The sequence below is a fragment of the Oxyura jamaicensis genome, chromosome 2 (genome assembly GCF_011077185.1).
Source record: "Oxyura jamaicensis isolate SHBP4307 breed ruddy duck chromosome 2, BPBGC_Ojam_1.0, whole genome shotgun sequence".
NCBI classification, from domain to species: domain Eukaryota; kingdom Metazoa; phylum Chordata; class Aves; order Anseriformes; family Anatidae; genus Oxyura; species Oxyura jamaicensis.
The window spans coordinates 65,708,921-65,722,408 of record NC_048894.1 but is presented as its reverse complement, the minus strand read 5'-3'; the positions used below and the strand labels follow the sequence as shown (position 1 = coordinate 65,722,408).

At 43.1% G+C, this 13,488-nt stretch overlaps 1 protein-coding gene and 1 long non-coding RNA gene across 46 annotated transcripts in view; one reads left to right on the top strand and one right to left on the bottom strand.

Annotated features, from left to right (window-relative positions):
• Positions 1-1,007: 1,007 nt before the first annotated feature.
• On the bottom strand, positions 1,008-2,937 carry LOC118161141. Its single transcript, XR_004747872.1, has 3 exons — positions 2,928-2,937; positions 1,548-1,584; positions 1,008-1,233 (listed from the first exon to the last, which is right to left on the bottom strand). It is a non-coding gene; the product is annotated as an uncharacterized LOC118161141 (long non-coding RNA).
• A 982-nt stretch (positions 2,938-3,919) lies between these two features.
• The window catches only part of CLASP2 (cytoplasmic linker associated protein 2), a 141,423-nt gene continuing 131,854 nt past the window's right edge, over positions 3,920-13,488 (top strand). For 25 of the 45 annotated variants that reach the window (XM_035316195.1, XM_035316179.1, XM_035316164.1 and 22 more), the window contains exons 1-2: positions 3,921-4,375; positions 12,147-12,225. In XM_035316195.1, the coding sequence (XP_035172086.1) occupies positions 4,196-4,375; positions 12,147-12,225 (259 nt within the window). In that variant the 5' untranslated portion in view covers positions 3,921-4,195. Of the gene's footprint in view, positions 4,376-12,146; positions 12,226-13,488 lie in introns of all 45 variants that reach the window. The other 20 variants (XM_035316187.1, XM_035316181.1, XM_035316184.1 and 17 more) reach the window with 4 other exon arrangements.

The following is a 13,488-nucleotide window of genomic DNA, read 5'->3' as shown; positions in this document are numbered from 1 at the left end:
GGCCATTTAGCTTATACAGTGGCTACTATTGACTGCAATACTTAGTGAAAGTCCTCTTGCTTTCTGTGCCCCCAGTTCTAACAATATCCTTCCAATGTGTCAATATGCAGCCAAGGAGGCTTTCTTTAAAACGTCTTTGCTTTGGATATTACTCATCTCCTTGATTTCCCATTCCCATTTATTTATTTATTTATGACTATTCCTTATTAGATACTGTCCCTTGTTTCAATTTCCACACAAACCGTTCTATTACAGTTTTACTATCTTTTCCTAATCTTCTTTCCAAATGTTCCAGTTTTCTGGGATTAAACTCTTCTTTCCACATACAAACTTTATTGTTTCAGATTGTTAGTGAACCCCGTTCCAATCATAAATCCACAGGACTTCAGGAAAACACATGAAGCACTCAGCCTTCCATCTTCTAGACAAACCACACCACCTTTTCCACAAAATTTACATTTCAAAAGGACCAAATTTCAAGCCAAATGCCATTTTTTCTCATGCACTTTGGTAGTAAGCCCATACAAAACAAGGAATCACTCCTGTGTATCCATCAATATGGGGGTTTAAAAAGGTATTGAGGCCTAAATAAATTTGCTTTCCCCCTTCTTACCAAATTTCCAGGGCTCAAGTCCGAACCACCAAAGAAGTGGCTCTCTCCTTTTTGCCACTTTGATAAGCAGTCAGCCCCCTCGCCCCAATACTTGGGAAACTGACCAAACACCACAGCGAATATACAAAAACTTCTAAACTGTTACTTAGATAATGCTTCCGCCTTTCTTCTTGTCACTCAAAACATTTAACAGAAATGGGATCACAAGATACACCACTGGGCATATATATTGGGCACCACCATGAACACTCGGATAAAACAGCACTTCTTTTCGGTCTGTCATGCACTTCGTTCATCTCCGGCTGCTCCCCTCATGGAGAATACGCAACCGCGGATTGGAACTCCGCACTCGCTTCGCAGCGATGCTGTGTCTCATTCACAGCACAATCACGCAATCACACAGAGGCCCCTAGCACATCTCATTCACACCACAATAGTATATAATTTAGAATGATAACCAACCAAACATGTATTGTCTCTGACTGTTTTCTTTGTAGAGTGACTCACTCCACTTTGTTTCAAACACATACACTTACACAAATACTTTCAACACAAAATACCTGGACATTTATGAATAAGACATACAATTATTAACACTCCAGTTAGTATCCCTCCAGCAGCTGCAAACATTACCCAGGTAACCTTGTCAAAATTGTGAGAGGCCCGCTTACCCTTCTCCTGCTTCTTATACAGTCATTAGCAGGTCCGTCCCGGCTCCCAAAAATGGGATGCAGCGGTAACCTCGGATTTGCTCGATCTACTCCCAAGATCGCTAGTGGCCACTCTATCGGTTACCAAATCCCCTTTGACTGCTCTATCGGTCAGCCTGTAGGATACCCTCCTCCCTTACGGGGACTATGCTGCACGCCAGACGTCTCTGCACGATTTACCAGCTGCCCCGGCCACGCATACAACTTACAGGCCCTTCCTGTACTGTAAAACATACCATTTGTCCGCAGCTTCAGGAGGTCCTTGTCTGTTCCCATGGTGAGGGGCTGGGAGTGGAGTCCCCTCTGAGGAAAATACTCAGGGTGCACCTAGGGGCGTCCACTCCGCAGTCGATCCCGCAGCCGAGCAGAGTGTCTCCTCCTGGCTCGCCAAATGACTCATGGAAAACTGACTCCACAATCAGTAAGATTGTAAAGTAGGTTCATTCAGTGCTGGGTGGCATGGGGGGTAGTCCCACCAAAGTCGTGCGCCCCTAACGTGGCAACTTGCTTTGCTTATATACAGTAAAGAGTTACATATGCATGAAGTTTCCCGGAACACCTATACATATGCATAATCTGTCCCCATTTAGTATTAAGATTAGCTCCAAGAAGTTACTTCCATAAACTCCTCCATCTGCGCTTGCGCGGTGCCTTCTGGTGGTGGGCGCTGAGGGTCCTGTTATCTCGAGGCCTTGCATGTTTGACATTCTTTATCTTGTCCTTTTAAAAACAACCCTCCTTATCTCTGAGCCCTTGGTCACAGTCCAAACCATAAGGTTGGTTTGATCTGGTTCTTGGGGCCCCAGGGGCTCATCTGGAGGCCTAAGCACAGCACAGGCCCAGTACATCACAAATGTAGCACATATTAAGCAATGAGTGTTGTCTATATATTTATTCTTAATCAGTCACTCTCTAATTTCTAATCCCATGTTTCAGAAGGGATCCAAATTTGATAGCTCACACCAAAATGAGCAAAGGGCTGTTTGTAGTCTCACCTTCTGCTATGCTTGTGGATGTAGATCTCTATTTTTTGAGGTCATGCAGATGTCACGCATGGGACTGGACAGATGTGCAAAATTCCTGAAAATGGGATTTGTGAGAAGCAAGAAAGTGGGACCACTGTAGCACCAATTTAGTTTGGTTTAAGCTGCTGTGAAATGGCAGCTTGGAGATGTGGCTCCTCAGCTTGGAGGTGTAGTTGCTATAAACTTGTTTTATACCTGTCCTGCAGCCAAATGAAGGGAGTACCTCGTTTTCCTGCAGTCTCACCCATCCTCAGTATTAGCACTAATGAGGCAAGCTAGACGGCCAGACTGTGCTGTCTTGAAACTAAGTTGGGCTCTCATGACACAACGACTCTCATTGAAAAGGAAAATATTACCTCCCTGGCCTTGTTTACCTAAAGCCAAATAAACATCAACTGGGGTGTAAGAACAAGGGAAGGACCTTATATGTGACAGCACGGGAAGAAAAGGATGGCCTGTATGAACAGCAGCTTGCATTTTAGCGTAATGTGAGGTCTACAAGGGCTGGAGGGATAGCAGATGGACATCACCCTTTTCTGCCACTGAAAGGAGTTGCTCCACTTTCCACCTCCTGAGTACTTTGCTTCTGCCCTCAGGACTTGTGGGCCAGCCCAGCTTGCTGGCACCAATGGTCACTCAGCTCGTTAATTCAACCCATTAATTAATCCTGCCCGTAAGCCCAGGAGCTGGCACAGGGGACAGACTGGGCCTAAGCAGAACAACACTGGTGGGATCTAGACCCTGAACTCTGCTTTGGTGAGTACGGTGTTCAGCGTCAGGCCCCTCACTACAAGGACATGGAGGCCCTGGAGTGTGTCCAGCAAAGGGCTACAAGACTGGAGAAGGGCCTGGAACACAACTCCTGTGAGGAGCAGCTGAGGGAACTGGGGTTGTTCAGTCTGGAGAAAAGGAGGCTCAGGGGAGACCTTATTGCTCTCTACAGCCACCTGAAAGGAACGTGTGGGGAACTGGCGGTCAGCCTCTCTTTGCAGATAACTACTGATAGGACTAGAGGGAACGGCCTCAAGTTGCGCCAGGGGAGGTTTAGGTCGGAAATCAGGAAACATTTCTTCTCAAGAAGGGTAGTCAGGCATTCAAACGGGTTGCCCAGGGATGTGGTGGCATCACCATCCCTGGGGATGTTCAAGGAAAGGTTGGATGTAGTGCTTAGGGACCTGATTTAGTGCATGACAGTGGTGAGAGGGTGATGGTTGGACTAGGCAATCTTGGGGGTCTTCTGCAAGCTTTATGATTCTGTGAGTCTGTGACTTAAAACCGGTACTTAAACAGCAATTCCAGCCACTACGGAGTTTCGGGCAACCAACCCCCAGGCGGCCTCCGCGCACCCTCCCTGAGCCCCACGCCCCCCCTGCGGCCGCCAAAACCCCTCAGAGCCTCGGGATCCTACCCTCAGCACCTCGGGGACACAGGGGCGGGCGAGCTGCGCATGCACCTCCTCCGGCGGGCCACAACCCGCGTGGAGGCGGTGGGCGGGGCGGGAGAGGGCGGATCTATTTAAGGGGCGCGGCTAGGAGGAGCCCCCGCCCAGTGTCAGGTCCCGCCCCATCAGTTCGGCGCCGGCCAGCGGCAGGGCTGCAACTTGCCTGGGACGGCGGAGACGGATCCGCGGGGCCCGGCCCGGCCCGGCCCGGCCCGGCCTGTGGGAAGAGGGGGACGGCCGTTGGCACGGAGGTCCCCCGCGGTGAGGACCGGGGGCTGACGAGGCTGCCGGGATCCGAGGGGATGCGAGTTGCGGGCCGGCCCCGCCGCGGCGTGGCGCGGGGGAGGCTGGGCCGGGCCCCGCGGCGCTGAGGAGCTGGAGCCCCGCCGGCCCGGAGCCGCCCGGGATGGATCATTTCTGTCAGCAGGTGCAGCAGAAGGACGTGGGCCGCAGGCTGCAGGTCGGGCAGGAGCTGCTGGAGTACGTGCGCGACCCCGCGGCGTCCCCGGACGTGGAGCAGGACCCGCAGCGGCTCGACAAAGTGATCGATGAGCTGGCGGCATGGGTCAACTCCAGCAACTTCAAGGTGCGGGGGCGGGGAGGGCCCCGGCGTGCTTCTTAGCCACGCACCGGCACACGGACAGACCGGTGTCTGGCTCAGGCTCCTGCCCTTCCTCCCCCAGAGACTCGGAAATTCTGACTGGCTTTGGTTAATACTTCTCGCTTTGTGTTCCATCTATCATTGCCGAAACATTGCAGCGCGTAACATCTTGGGGGACCCACCGCAACTATTTTCTTAGCCTGAAATAACATAGCTAGTAATTCTTACTTTTTTTTTTTTACTACCACTCCCATTCCCTTCCCATGCCCTGCTCTCTGCACTTGGTGTAATGTTTCCTGGGATTGCTAGTATTTCCTGTAGGTCCTAAAGAGTGCTGTTTCACTGTGTTCATATTTCTCTTTGTTTAATGACTGAATTGTTTCTTCAGGTTCCAGTTGTAAATTTCAAGCTTTTCTATCGCCTTTAGGTGACTTTTTCATAGACGAGAAGTTATACGATATTTTTATAGCTACCCAATGATGACTCATGTTTGGCTTTTTTTTTCCTGGTGCGCTTTTGGCTGACATACAGGAAAACAGTATGTACAGTGAGCATGTGGTGGAGTAATATTTGTAAATTTTTCTGCTGTTGGTCAGCCGATGATAGACAATGTAGCTTTATTACCAAGGGCAATCACATCTTAGTGCTTTTTCTTTTTTTTTCGTTTGTTGCTGTGTGTAACTGTCACTGGTCTGCACTCCCATCATCTGGTGGCGGTGTTGGTCTGTAATGCTGAGCTCAGGTCTGGCAGCTGGGTGAGAGCCGCCCTTCTTGCTGTGGAGTCCCCTTTCTTGTCTCTTAAGACAGTTGTCCTTAGGATCTCTGGACTTAATGCACTGAAGTTATGTTTTCTTTCCTATTTCTGTAGTCTCAAGAGGAAAACATAGGAACACCTTGCAAAGGCAGTGTGTTCATGAAATCCTTATTTTTACTCCTTAGATTTGACAATGCTGCATATTGTGCAGTGTTTGCACATAGCACTTCTAAGTTTGAGGCCTGAAAATGATCAGGCTCAGCTGTATTTGCATGTATCTTGCTTTTTTTTTAAGCAAATTTGTTCCTAAAGGTCAGGTTAGTTAGAGGGAGTAATGTGGGTTTGATCAAGATGATTCACTTGCTTTTGAATTCTTAATCTGAGAATAGTTGTTGGTAGTTGATAAGTGTGGAAGCTAGCCAAGTTATTTTAAAACACCCTTAGGTGTAAAGAGTAACTGGTTGGTCACTTATCTCAGCAGGACAACACAAAAGCTGTTTCTTGCACTTCTAAACTGATGAAACTGGGAATTGAAAAAGGAAATTTCAAGGTGTTGTGGTGGTTGTTTCTTTTTATCTTTGTAAAGCAAGTCATTCTGCTCGCTGTTGATGCAAGGTGACAGTGATGTTGGCTGTTATGACACTACAACAAAGGAGGAATAGTAGGCCAGATAACGTCATATTTTGACTGAGGCTTTGGAAGGTTATTAAAAAATCATATAATAATTATAATTCTTATTATAATATAACAATTATAATTCTATAAGTAGATTTCTATACATTACAATAATCCTTATAATTCTTATTATATTATTACAGTCTCCTTTTTTTGTGTGTCACCTGTTGGTGGTTCTTTATATATACAAAAACTGCATTTCCAAGCATATTGCACATGCAGTATTAATGGCAACAGCACAAGGTCTTGGATGTTTTGTTTGTGATCAGTTCCAGTGTCCCTGCTGTTTATGGTGGTGTTGGTTGGCATCTGATGTTTCCAAATGAAAATAAGGAATATTCTGGAGAATTGTGGTTGGCATCTAAAATTCATATTTGATCTTAAACAAGCATGTTAAATGCAGTTGGACTTGATCTTTGTAGCTCCCTTACACGTGAAGTGTTCCAGCCTATGTTTAACTGCTAGGCTGTAGTTTGTTGGTAAGCTCGGGCCCTGAATGATAACAGAAGATAATGAGTGTCACAGGCTTGTATGTATTCTTGAGACAAATTTCAGTAAACTTTGTTTTTAATTATGGTATTTCTATTGATTTTTTGGATGCCTTTTTGTCTGCTGAGGAATGAATATTCCTAGAAATTCCTACTTACCATCTTTCTTCTTATGTCATCTTGAAGGTTTTTTAAGTCCTGAAGTAATTAATCCCTCCCAGCTGGCATGGCAGTTTAATTGGGTGGTGATACTGGCTGGCAATTGGCTTATTTGTCAGAACTGCTGAGCTAGATGAACTGGAGTTACGAGCAGAGGATATTTAAAGAAAGTTACAAGAGAGAGCATTATTTTCTTGGAGTTGACAGGTATGGATAATGAGGAGGAGTAACTAACTTAACTTGCCCTGGATGTGCTATGTTTGTTCCCACTCAACCGAGTGGGAAAGCTCAATTCTTCTACAAGAAGTGCTCCATCTGAACAACCTGAAAAAGAAGAGGAGGAAGCCTCCTAGAGAGGGAGATGAACTGTCATCCCAGGCTGTCTGTAAAGGTCCTGGGGACTTGAGTTAGGATGTCCACTGTGCAACCAGTGATGTAGTAGCTTCCAGAGATGCTTGGGAACTTTAACACCAGGGAGTACACAGAAGAAGTGCACAATTCAACCTTTTTTTTTTTTTTTTTTTTCAGACATCATTACAATTGCAGGGTTGCCCACTGAACTGGAAATAGTTTGCCTAGCATCCTGGTGCTATGATTTGGTTTATTATACATTGGCTGGGACTTTGATTTGTTGCTTGTTGTGGTTTAACCCAGCTGGCAGCTAAACACCACACAGCTGTTCGCTCACCCTCCACCCTCCCTCTCTGGGATGGGGGAGAAAAATGGGAAAGTGAAGCCTGTGAGTTGGGATAAAGACAGTTTATTAAGATAGAAAATAATAATATGTACAAACAAGTGATGCACAATGCAATTGCTCACCACCCGCTGACCAGTGCTCAGCCCAACCCTGAGCAGCCGGCCCCCCACCCCGGCTAGCCACCCCTATATATTGTTCAGCATGACGTCAGATGGTATGGAATACCCCTTTGGCCAGTTTGGGTCAGCTGTCTTGGGTCTGTCCCCTCCCAGCTCTTGCTGCACCCCCAGCCTGGCCGCTGGCAGGACAGAGCGAGAAGCTGAAAAGTCCTTGGCTTAGTGTAAGCATTGCTCTGCAGCAATTAAAACATCAGCATGTTATCAGCACTCTTCTCATCCTAATCCAAAACATAGCACCCTACCAGCTACTAGGAGGAAAAATAACTCTGTCCTCACTGAAACCAGGACATTGCTGCAACCCAAACGTTTTTCATGGTTTTGTGTTTTTTTAAATGGCCATTTTCCCAAAGCTGTGAACAATAATGGAGAAAAAATTCTGATTTTTTTTTTTAAGAGAAGTTGGATGCAGAGTATTGAGAGTTGGCTGATGGCATTACTTTGCTGGTATTCATTTTCCTCAGACTTAGAAATACCTGTCAGGCTCAGAAAACCGGAGCAATGATAATATTTGTGAGAATACCTCAGGGTAACTTGAAGCAGTGAACCGATAACTTATTCTTGAGGGTATCACTGTGGGGAAAAGTTAGGAGGGATAGTGGGTGGAGTAAGGGGTCACAAGTATCCGGGGTGGTCGCGTGTAGGGGTATAAGAGGCTATGTTGCGCAGCAATAAATTGGCACTTGAGCTAGACACGTAGTGTCTGTCTCCGGTGTCCCTGCTCGGGGAGCAGACGTCTTGGCAGCCAATTGATGTTGTCTCTCAGGCTGGGGTAGCATGGAGAGAGGCAACATATCACATCCTTCTATTACTGACATACGTGGTCACTGGCTTTATGGGACTAACGTGGATGTTCATCTTGATGAATACATGAGAATAAAACATCACTGGTCTTGTGTCAGAGCAGGAGATTTTTTTCAATGTTTTACATGTTTCCATGTTTTCCATGTTTTTTTGCAAAGGATTTGCAAAAAAGGATATTGCTTGGATTTGTTGGTCACAATGCTGAAGGGGGAGAGATACTGGATGACCAAGAAAGTGGCTGTTGCGTTTGTGTGTTTATGTGGTATAGCAAGTGTGTGTCATATCTTCTGTTCAACAGAACAGTGCCAGCAGGAGGAGCTTGCAGGTGTCAGTAACGAAGGGAAAATTGGAATGGCAATTGAGCAAATAGGCAAGAAACAAGGCTACATGTAACAACCAGGGCCAATGGTGAGTGAGGTGGGAGCTGAAGTTGAAAGGCATTTGAGCAAAAAGGAGTGAGCAGCAGTGACACAGAGCAGAGGCAGACAGAGGACCAAGTCAGAATATGAGGAAAAATGTCTCAAGGTGCAGAAATGCATGCCACATGGGTGTTCCTGCCACATGCCTGAACAGACACATTTCAACCACACATGTGAAAACATCTTATGTGTGCACATGGCAATTGGCACTGGATGCCTGAACATGTTCAGGTCTCAGGCCTGAGAATGTGTTGCCACTACACACCTGAACATGCATGTAGCTGTTACATGCCTGAACAGTTGTGAACATGGGTGTAGCCACTGCACATGAACATGGGTGTAGTCACCACATGTGTGGACACACATTACTGCCACATGCTACCACAGACATGAATGCTTGTGTTACTGCCACAGGTGGAATCATATTACTAACACATCTATGAACAGGCACATGGCCATTACACAGCAGAACATCTGAGAACATGGGTGTTCCCAATACACAGCTTTACATATGTAAACATGTCTTGCCACCAAATGGCTCCACATGTGTGAACATGTGTTGACACCTCAGAGGTGAACAGGTGTGTTGCAGCCACACCTCCACATGCATGACCATGTGTTGATTCCATAGGCTGAACATGTGTGAACACAAGTGAACATGTGTTGTTGCCACATCCATGAAAACCGATGAAATTGCCTATTGTGACAACATGTGTGATCAGACATGCCTGCAGCTGGCATGTCGACAAACACCTGAATAGATGTGAAAATGCACCTTGTTGCAACATATGTGAACATGTGTTGTCATCAGGGCCCTAAAATCATATATGCCTCTTGTTGCCAAATGCCTGAAAACACAGTAAAATGCATTTTGTCATGTGTGAACACATCTGTTGTCACCATATGCTTGAAAACATGTTAAAATGTTTCATCACGTGCCTGAAGATACATGTGTAGTATGTTGTCACCCTATACCTGAAAACATTAGTGTTTTGTCACAACATGTGAACATGTGCATTGTCACCTTATGCATGAAAACATGTGAAAATGTTTTGTCTCAAGGCCCATGAACACGTGTTGTCAGCGTATGCCTGAAAATGTGTGAAAATACCCTTTAGCGTTACATGCCTGAACACACATGAGCATGCATATTGTCATCAAAGCACTGAAATGCCTACTTGCTTTTTGTCACAACACAGGTGAACATGCATGAACAGTGAACATGTGTGTTGTCACCAAATGCCTGAAAACGTGAAAATGCCTTTGTTCACAACACACGTGAACACATGTTGTCATGAAAACTCTGAAAACACATCTACTCACATTTTGTCACAACACGTGTGAACATGTGTATTATTACCACATACAAGAAAACTTGTAAAATCTAGTTTCGTTGCAACATGTGTGAATGCACACGAACACTTGTGTTGTCGCCATACAACTGAAAACACATTAAAATCTGTAATGAAATGCAGTCGTGTTCCTCATGATTTTTAATCTCTGAGCTGTTGCACTTTGGAGTAGAAGTCCTCACGAGAGATTTTATAAATACAATCAGATGTGTAGGGAACTGTACGCACTGTTACAGAGGGAGATGCTGCAGATTTGTGCATTAATAAGCAACAATACTTACGAAGAAAAGGTGTCTTAAAGATTGTCACTGGAAGACACCTTAGACCTAAGGTGGAGCTGATAGTTGGGAAACAGATGCATAGGAAAACAGTATGTATATTCAGAAAGAATTTCTTGTTTCAGGCATCACGTTTTATACTGAGATTTTGTCTCAAGTCTTGTGTAGCTTTAGAATCTGGAAAAGAACATAAATGGAAAGCCCTGATGTTACCAGAAAAGCTGATTTATATTTTTTTATATTTTTTTATATTTTTTATAAATTTATATTTTTTAAATATTTATGATTACAGTGTTTTGCTTTCTCATTTGCCTACATTTTAGCTGCAGTTACTTGTTAGCAACGTAATAATTTAAGCCATGGATACTCTTCTGTGTTAGTATGTAATAAAAATCAGTACATTTCCAAGTAAATTGTACTCAATTTTCTATCTCCTGTTTAAATGGAGATCTATTAATATTAAATTCATTAAAATATTTGTAATTTTATGGTTGCTTCAGATCCTAGACTTTATGGAGGGCTTAGTTGTCTAGTTTCCTGTGGAATCAAGAATCATACAAATACTGTGTACGTGGGCCACTCTTCCTCATATTCATCCCCAGTCAAATTATTTTTGGCCTCTCCTCTAGTGTGGACAGTTGTTACAGATGAGGTTTTTAAGAGAACATTGTTCTTGAAGAAAATGTGGTTCCAAATTTTATGAAAATAAGTAGCTAGTAGGAGGGAGTAATTCTGCTTGTGTATTTGTAGGGAAAATTATAAACACCAAAGCTTCAGGAGGTCTTGGGCATTTGCCCCTTCATGGGCAGTAGCTTGTGTTAACCCCGAGGTTCAACAATGTAGGTTTGTGTGCTCAGGAACAGTTACAGGAAATTATGAATGAAGTCTTGGAACAGTATACAGGATAATAAGGGGGGAGAAGAAGTGTCCTCACTTGCCAGAACTGTTTAACTGATCATTTCTGACTACGTTTTTGTTTCTAGATAAATGGACATTTTTGTCTCATCTACTTTCTCTTGGTTTATGGGAATTCTTCAGAATTCCAGTAGTGTTTTGTACTTTATTTTGCTTTTTGAATTTTGAAGACCAAGTGAAAAGAAATAAAACTTCTATATTTTACGAAGCAGGTAGACAAATAGTGTGGTCTGAACTTCTAGGGAAGATAACATTAGCTTCTTAGAGTTGTTCTCTTGGGAGTTTGGAAAAAGATGCAATCACTTCAGTGGATTATCTAGTGTTAACCAGACTGAGACAAGCGCGTAACATCTGGGCTTTATTTGTTTTTTGTTTTAAGCTGCTAAGCTGTTTGCTTTTTCTGAGTCTGGGAACTGTTCCTCACCCTCTCCCTCCTTCCCCCCCCCCCCCCCTCTTTTTTTGAAAGGCTTTCTGTTATATGTTTCTTTCAGCAGCTTAGGTGCCTGGTAGAGGAGGTGAGGCCTAAAGCAATATGGCTGTCCTGGTACTGGTCCCTGTTTCAAAGGGATTTTGATTTACAGTTTATACTGTAATAGACAGTATCTAGCAGTCATTTTTTAAAGAAAGGAGGAATGGAATTGCAGTCCTCATACACAATTCAGAGAGAAAAATGAAGAGCTTCTTCCAGCTCCTTAGTCCTCTTCATTCATTATTTGAATTTTAATCATTTGAAGTTGCAAATAGTAAAACATTAATTTTATAATATTTAATTTATTCCCATTTTAAGAGAAGTAATGAAAAATCTGAACTGATCTAGTACATGTAAATATAATCGATCCAAACATATGCTGATAACTTTGTCTTAATGAAAGCTTTTAAGAAATCATCAGCTCTTTAATTGGAACTTTCATTTTTTTTTTAAGTTTAAGATATAGTGGTCCAGCTTGTTTGCATACAGAACTCTGTAATTTCCTTAAAGTATATTCTAAAGAAATCTATAGTCTTCTGTTTTGTATATCTCATGCTTTTGTTTTGACAGGTGTCGTTACTGGGATTAGATGTTTTAGGTGCCTTTGTCAATAGACTATCAGGACGCTTTAAATCCTATATAGGAACTGGTAAGTGAAAAGTAACTTTCTTTTCCTTAAGACCAAAAGGTAGCACATTGCCCATTCACCTCCAGCAGTGGTAGCTGAACATGTAGGAAGCTATCTGAGCTAATTATAGTTTAAAACAATGTCTGAGGATGTAAATGTATAGCTATCTCGTTGTTGGAATTTGAATAATTTTATATTAACTTGTAAATACTCATTTTTCATGTAATTACTGATTTGCAGGTGGTGATTGGAATTTTTAAGGGTTCCAGGAATGTCTTTTCTGTAATTAATTTCAAACAATGTAGTTGCTTGCCACTCCTATGCTATATAGTTACTTACAATGCTCCAGGACAGTCATCTAAAAATGATGTTAGAACATAAGTGCTACCTTTAGCTTGCGTTAAAGATTTTAGGTTTTATTTGTCAATCACTTTAATTAGAGCTTTATGTCTGCTGAAGTCTGCGGTCTAAGGGGAGTGTGTGGTCCACCTCCTGCTTGGTAACTGCTAGCTAGGTAAGTCTAGTTTTCAGTAGTCTAAACTTTTTCTGGGATGACAAAGAGTACGAGCTCTTATTCTTGGGTGAAATGTTTACTCAAATAAGAGCATTTCAAATGAATGGATCTGTGTGTGCCTGACTCTGAAATAGTTTTTTTCTGGGAAATATGAGCAAACTAATTTGCTCAATTCATTTTGCTGCTGTCCTTGAAAAGAGATTGTGGTGCTCGGGCAGGGCATTAACATTGGTGGTTTATCACTGACTATTTTTAAGAGAAGGACCTAACTTAATGTCCTTATGCAAAATGTGTGTGTAATCTCTTGCATCTTGTTCCTACAAGCATAGCTATGTTAAATTGTCTGACAAAATTTTAAATTTGCTATTCTTCAGGTTTCTGCTTTTGTTTTTAGTAGTTGAGAAATCAGCAAAATTTGAAAGTTTAGGAATACAAAGTTGTTTATGACAAGTTTATAACTAAATTGAAAGCATATTTCAGGATGCTGTTGAATATTCTTTCTGCTGCAGTAAAGTGCTACAGAACTTAAATCTATTTTGTTGCAGAGGGTTTTGTTTGGCTGGTTGTTTTTGTATTGGAGTAGCATAAGAGAACTGGAGGCATATTGTGCTGTGCAGAATATTATTTTGAATAGTGTCCATTTGTAGCAACAAACAGTGCTAGACTTCAGAGTCTAAAACTTTCTTCAGTTCTATTTTTGTGTTAAGTGAACTGTAAAGGTTGACACAGACAGCTCCAATGAAAAGAAAAACTTTCCCCTCCTATTTGAG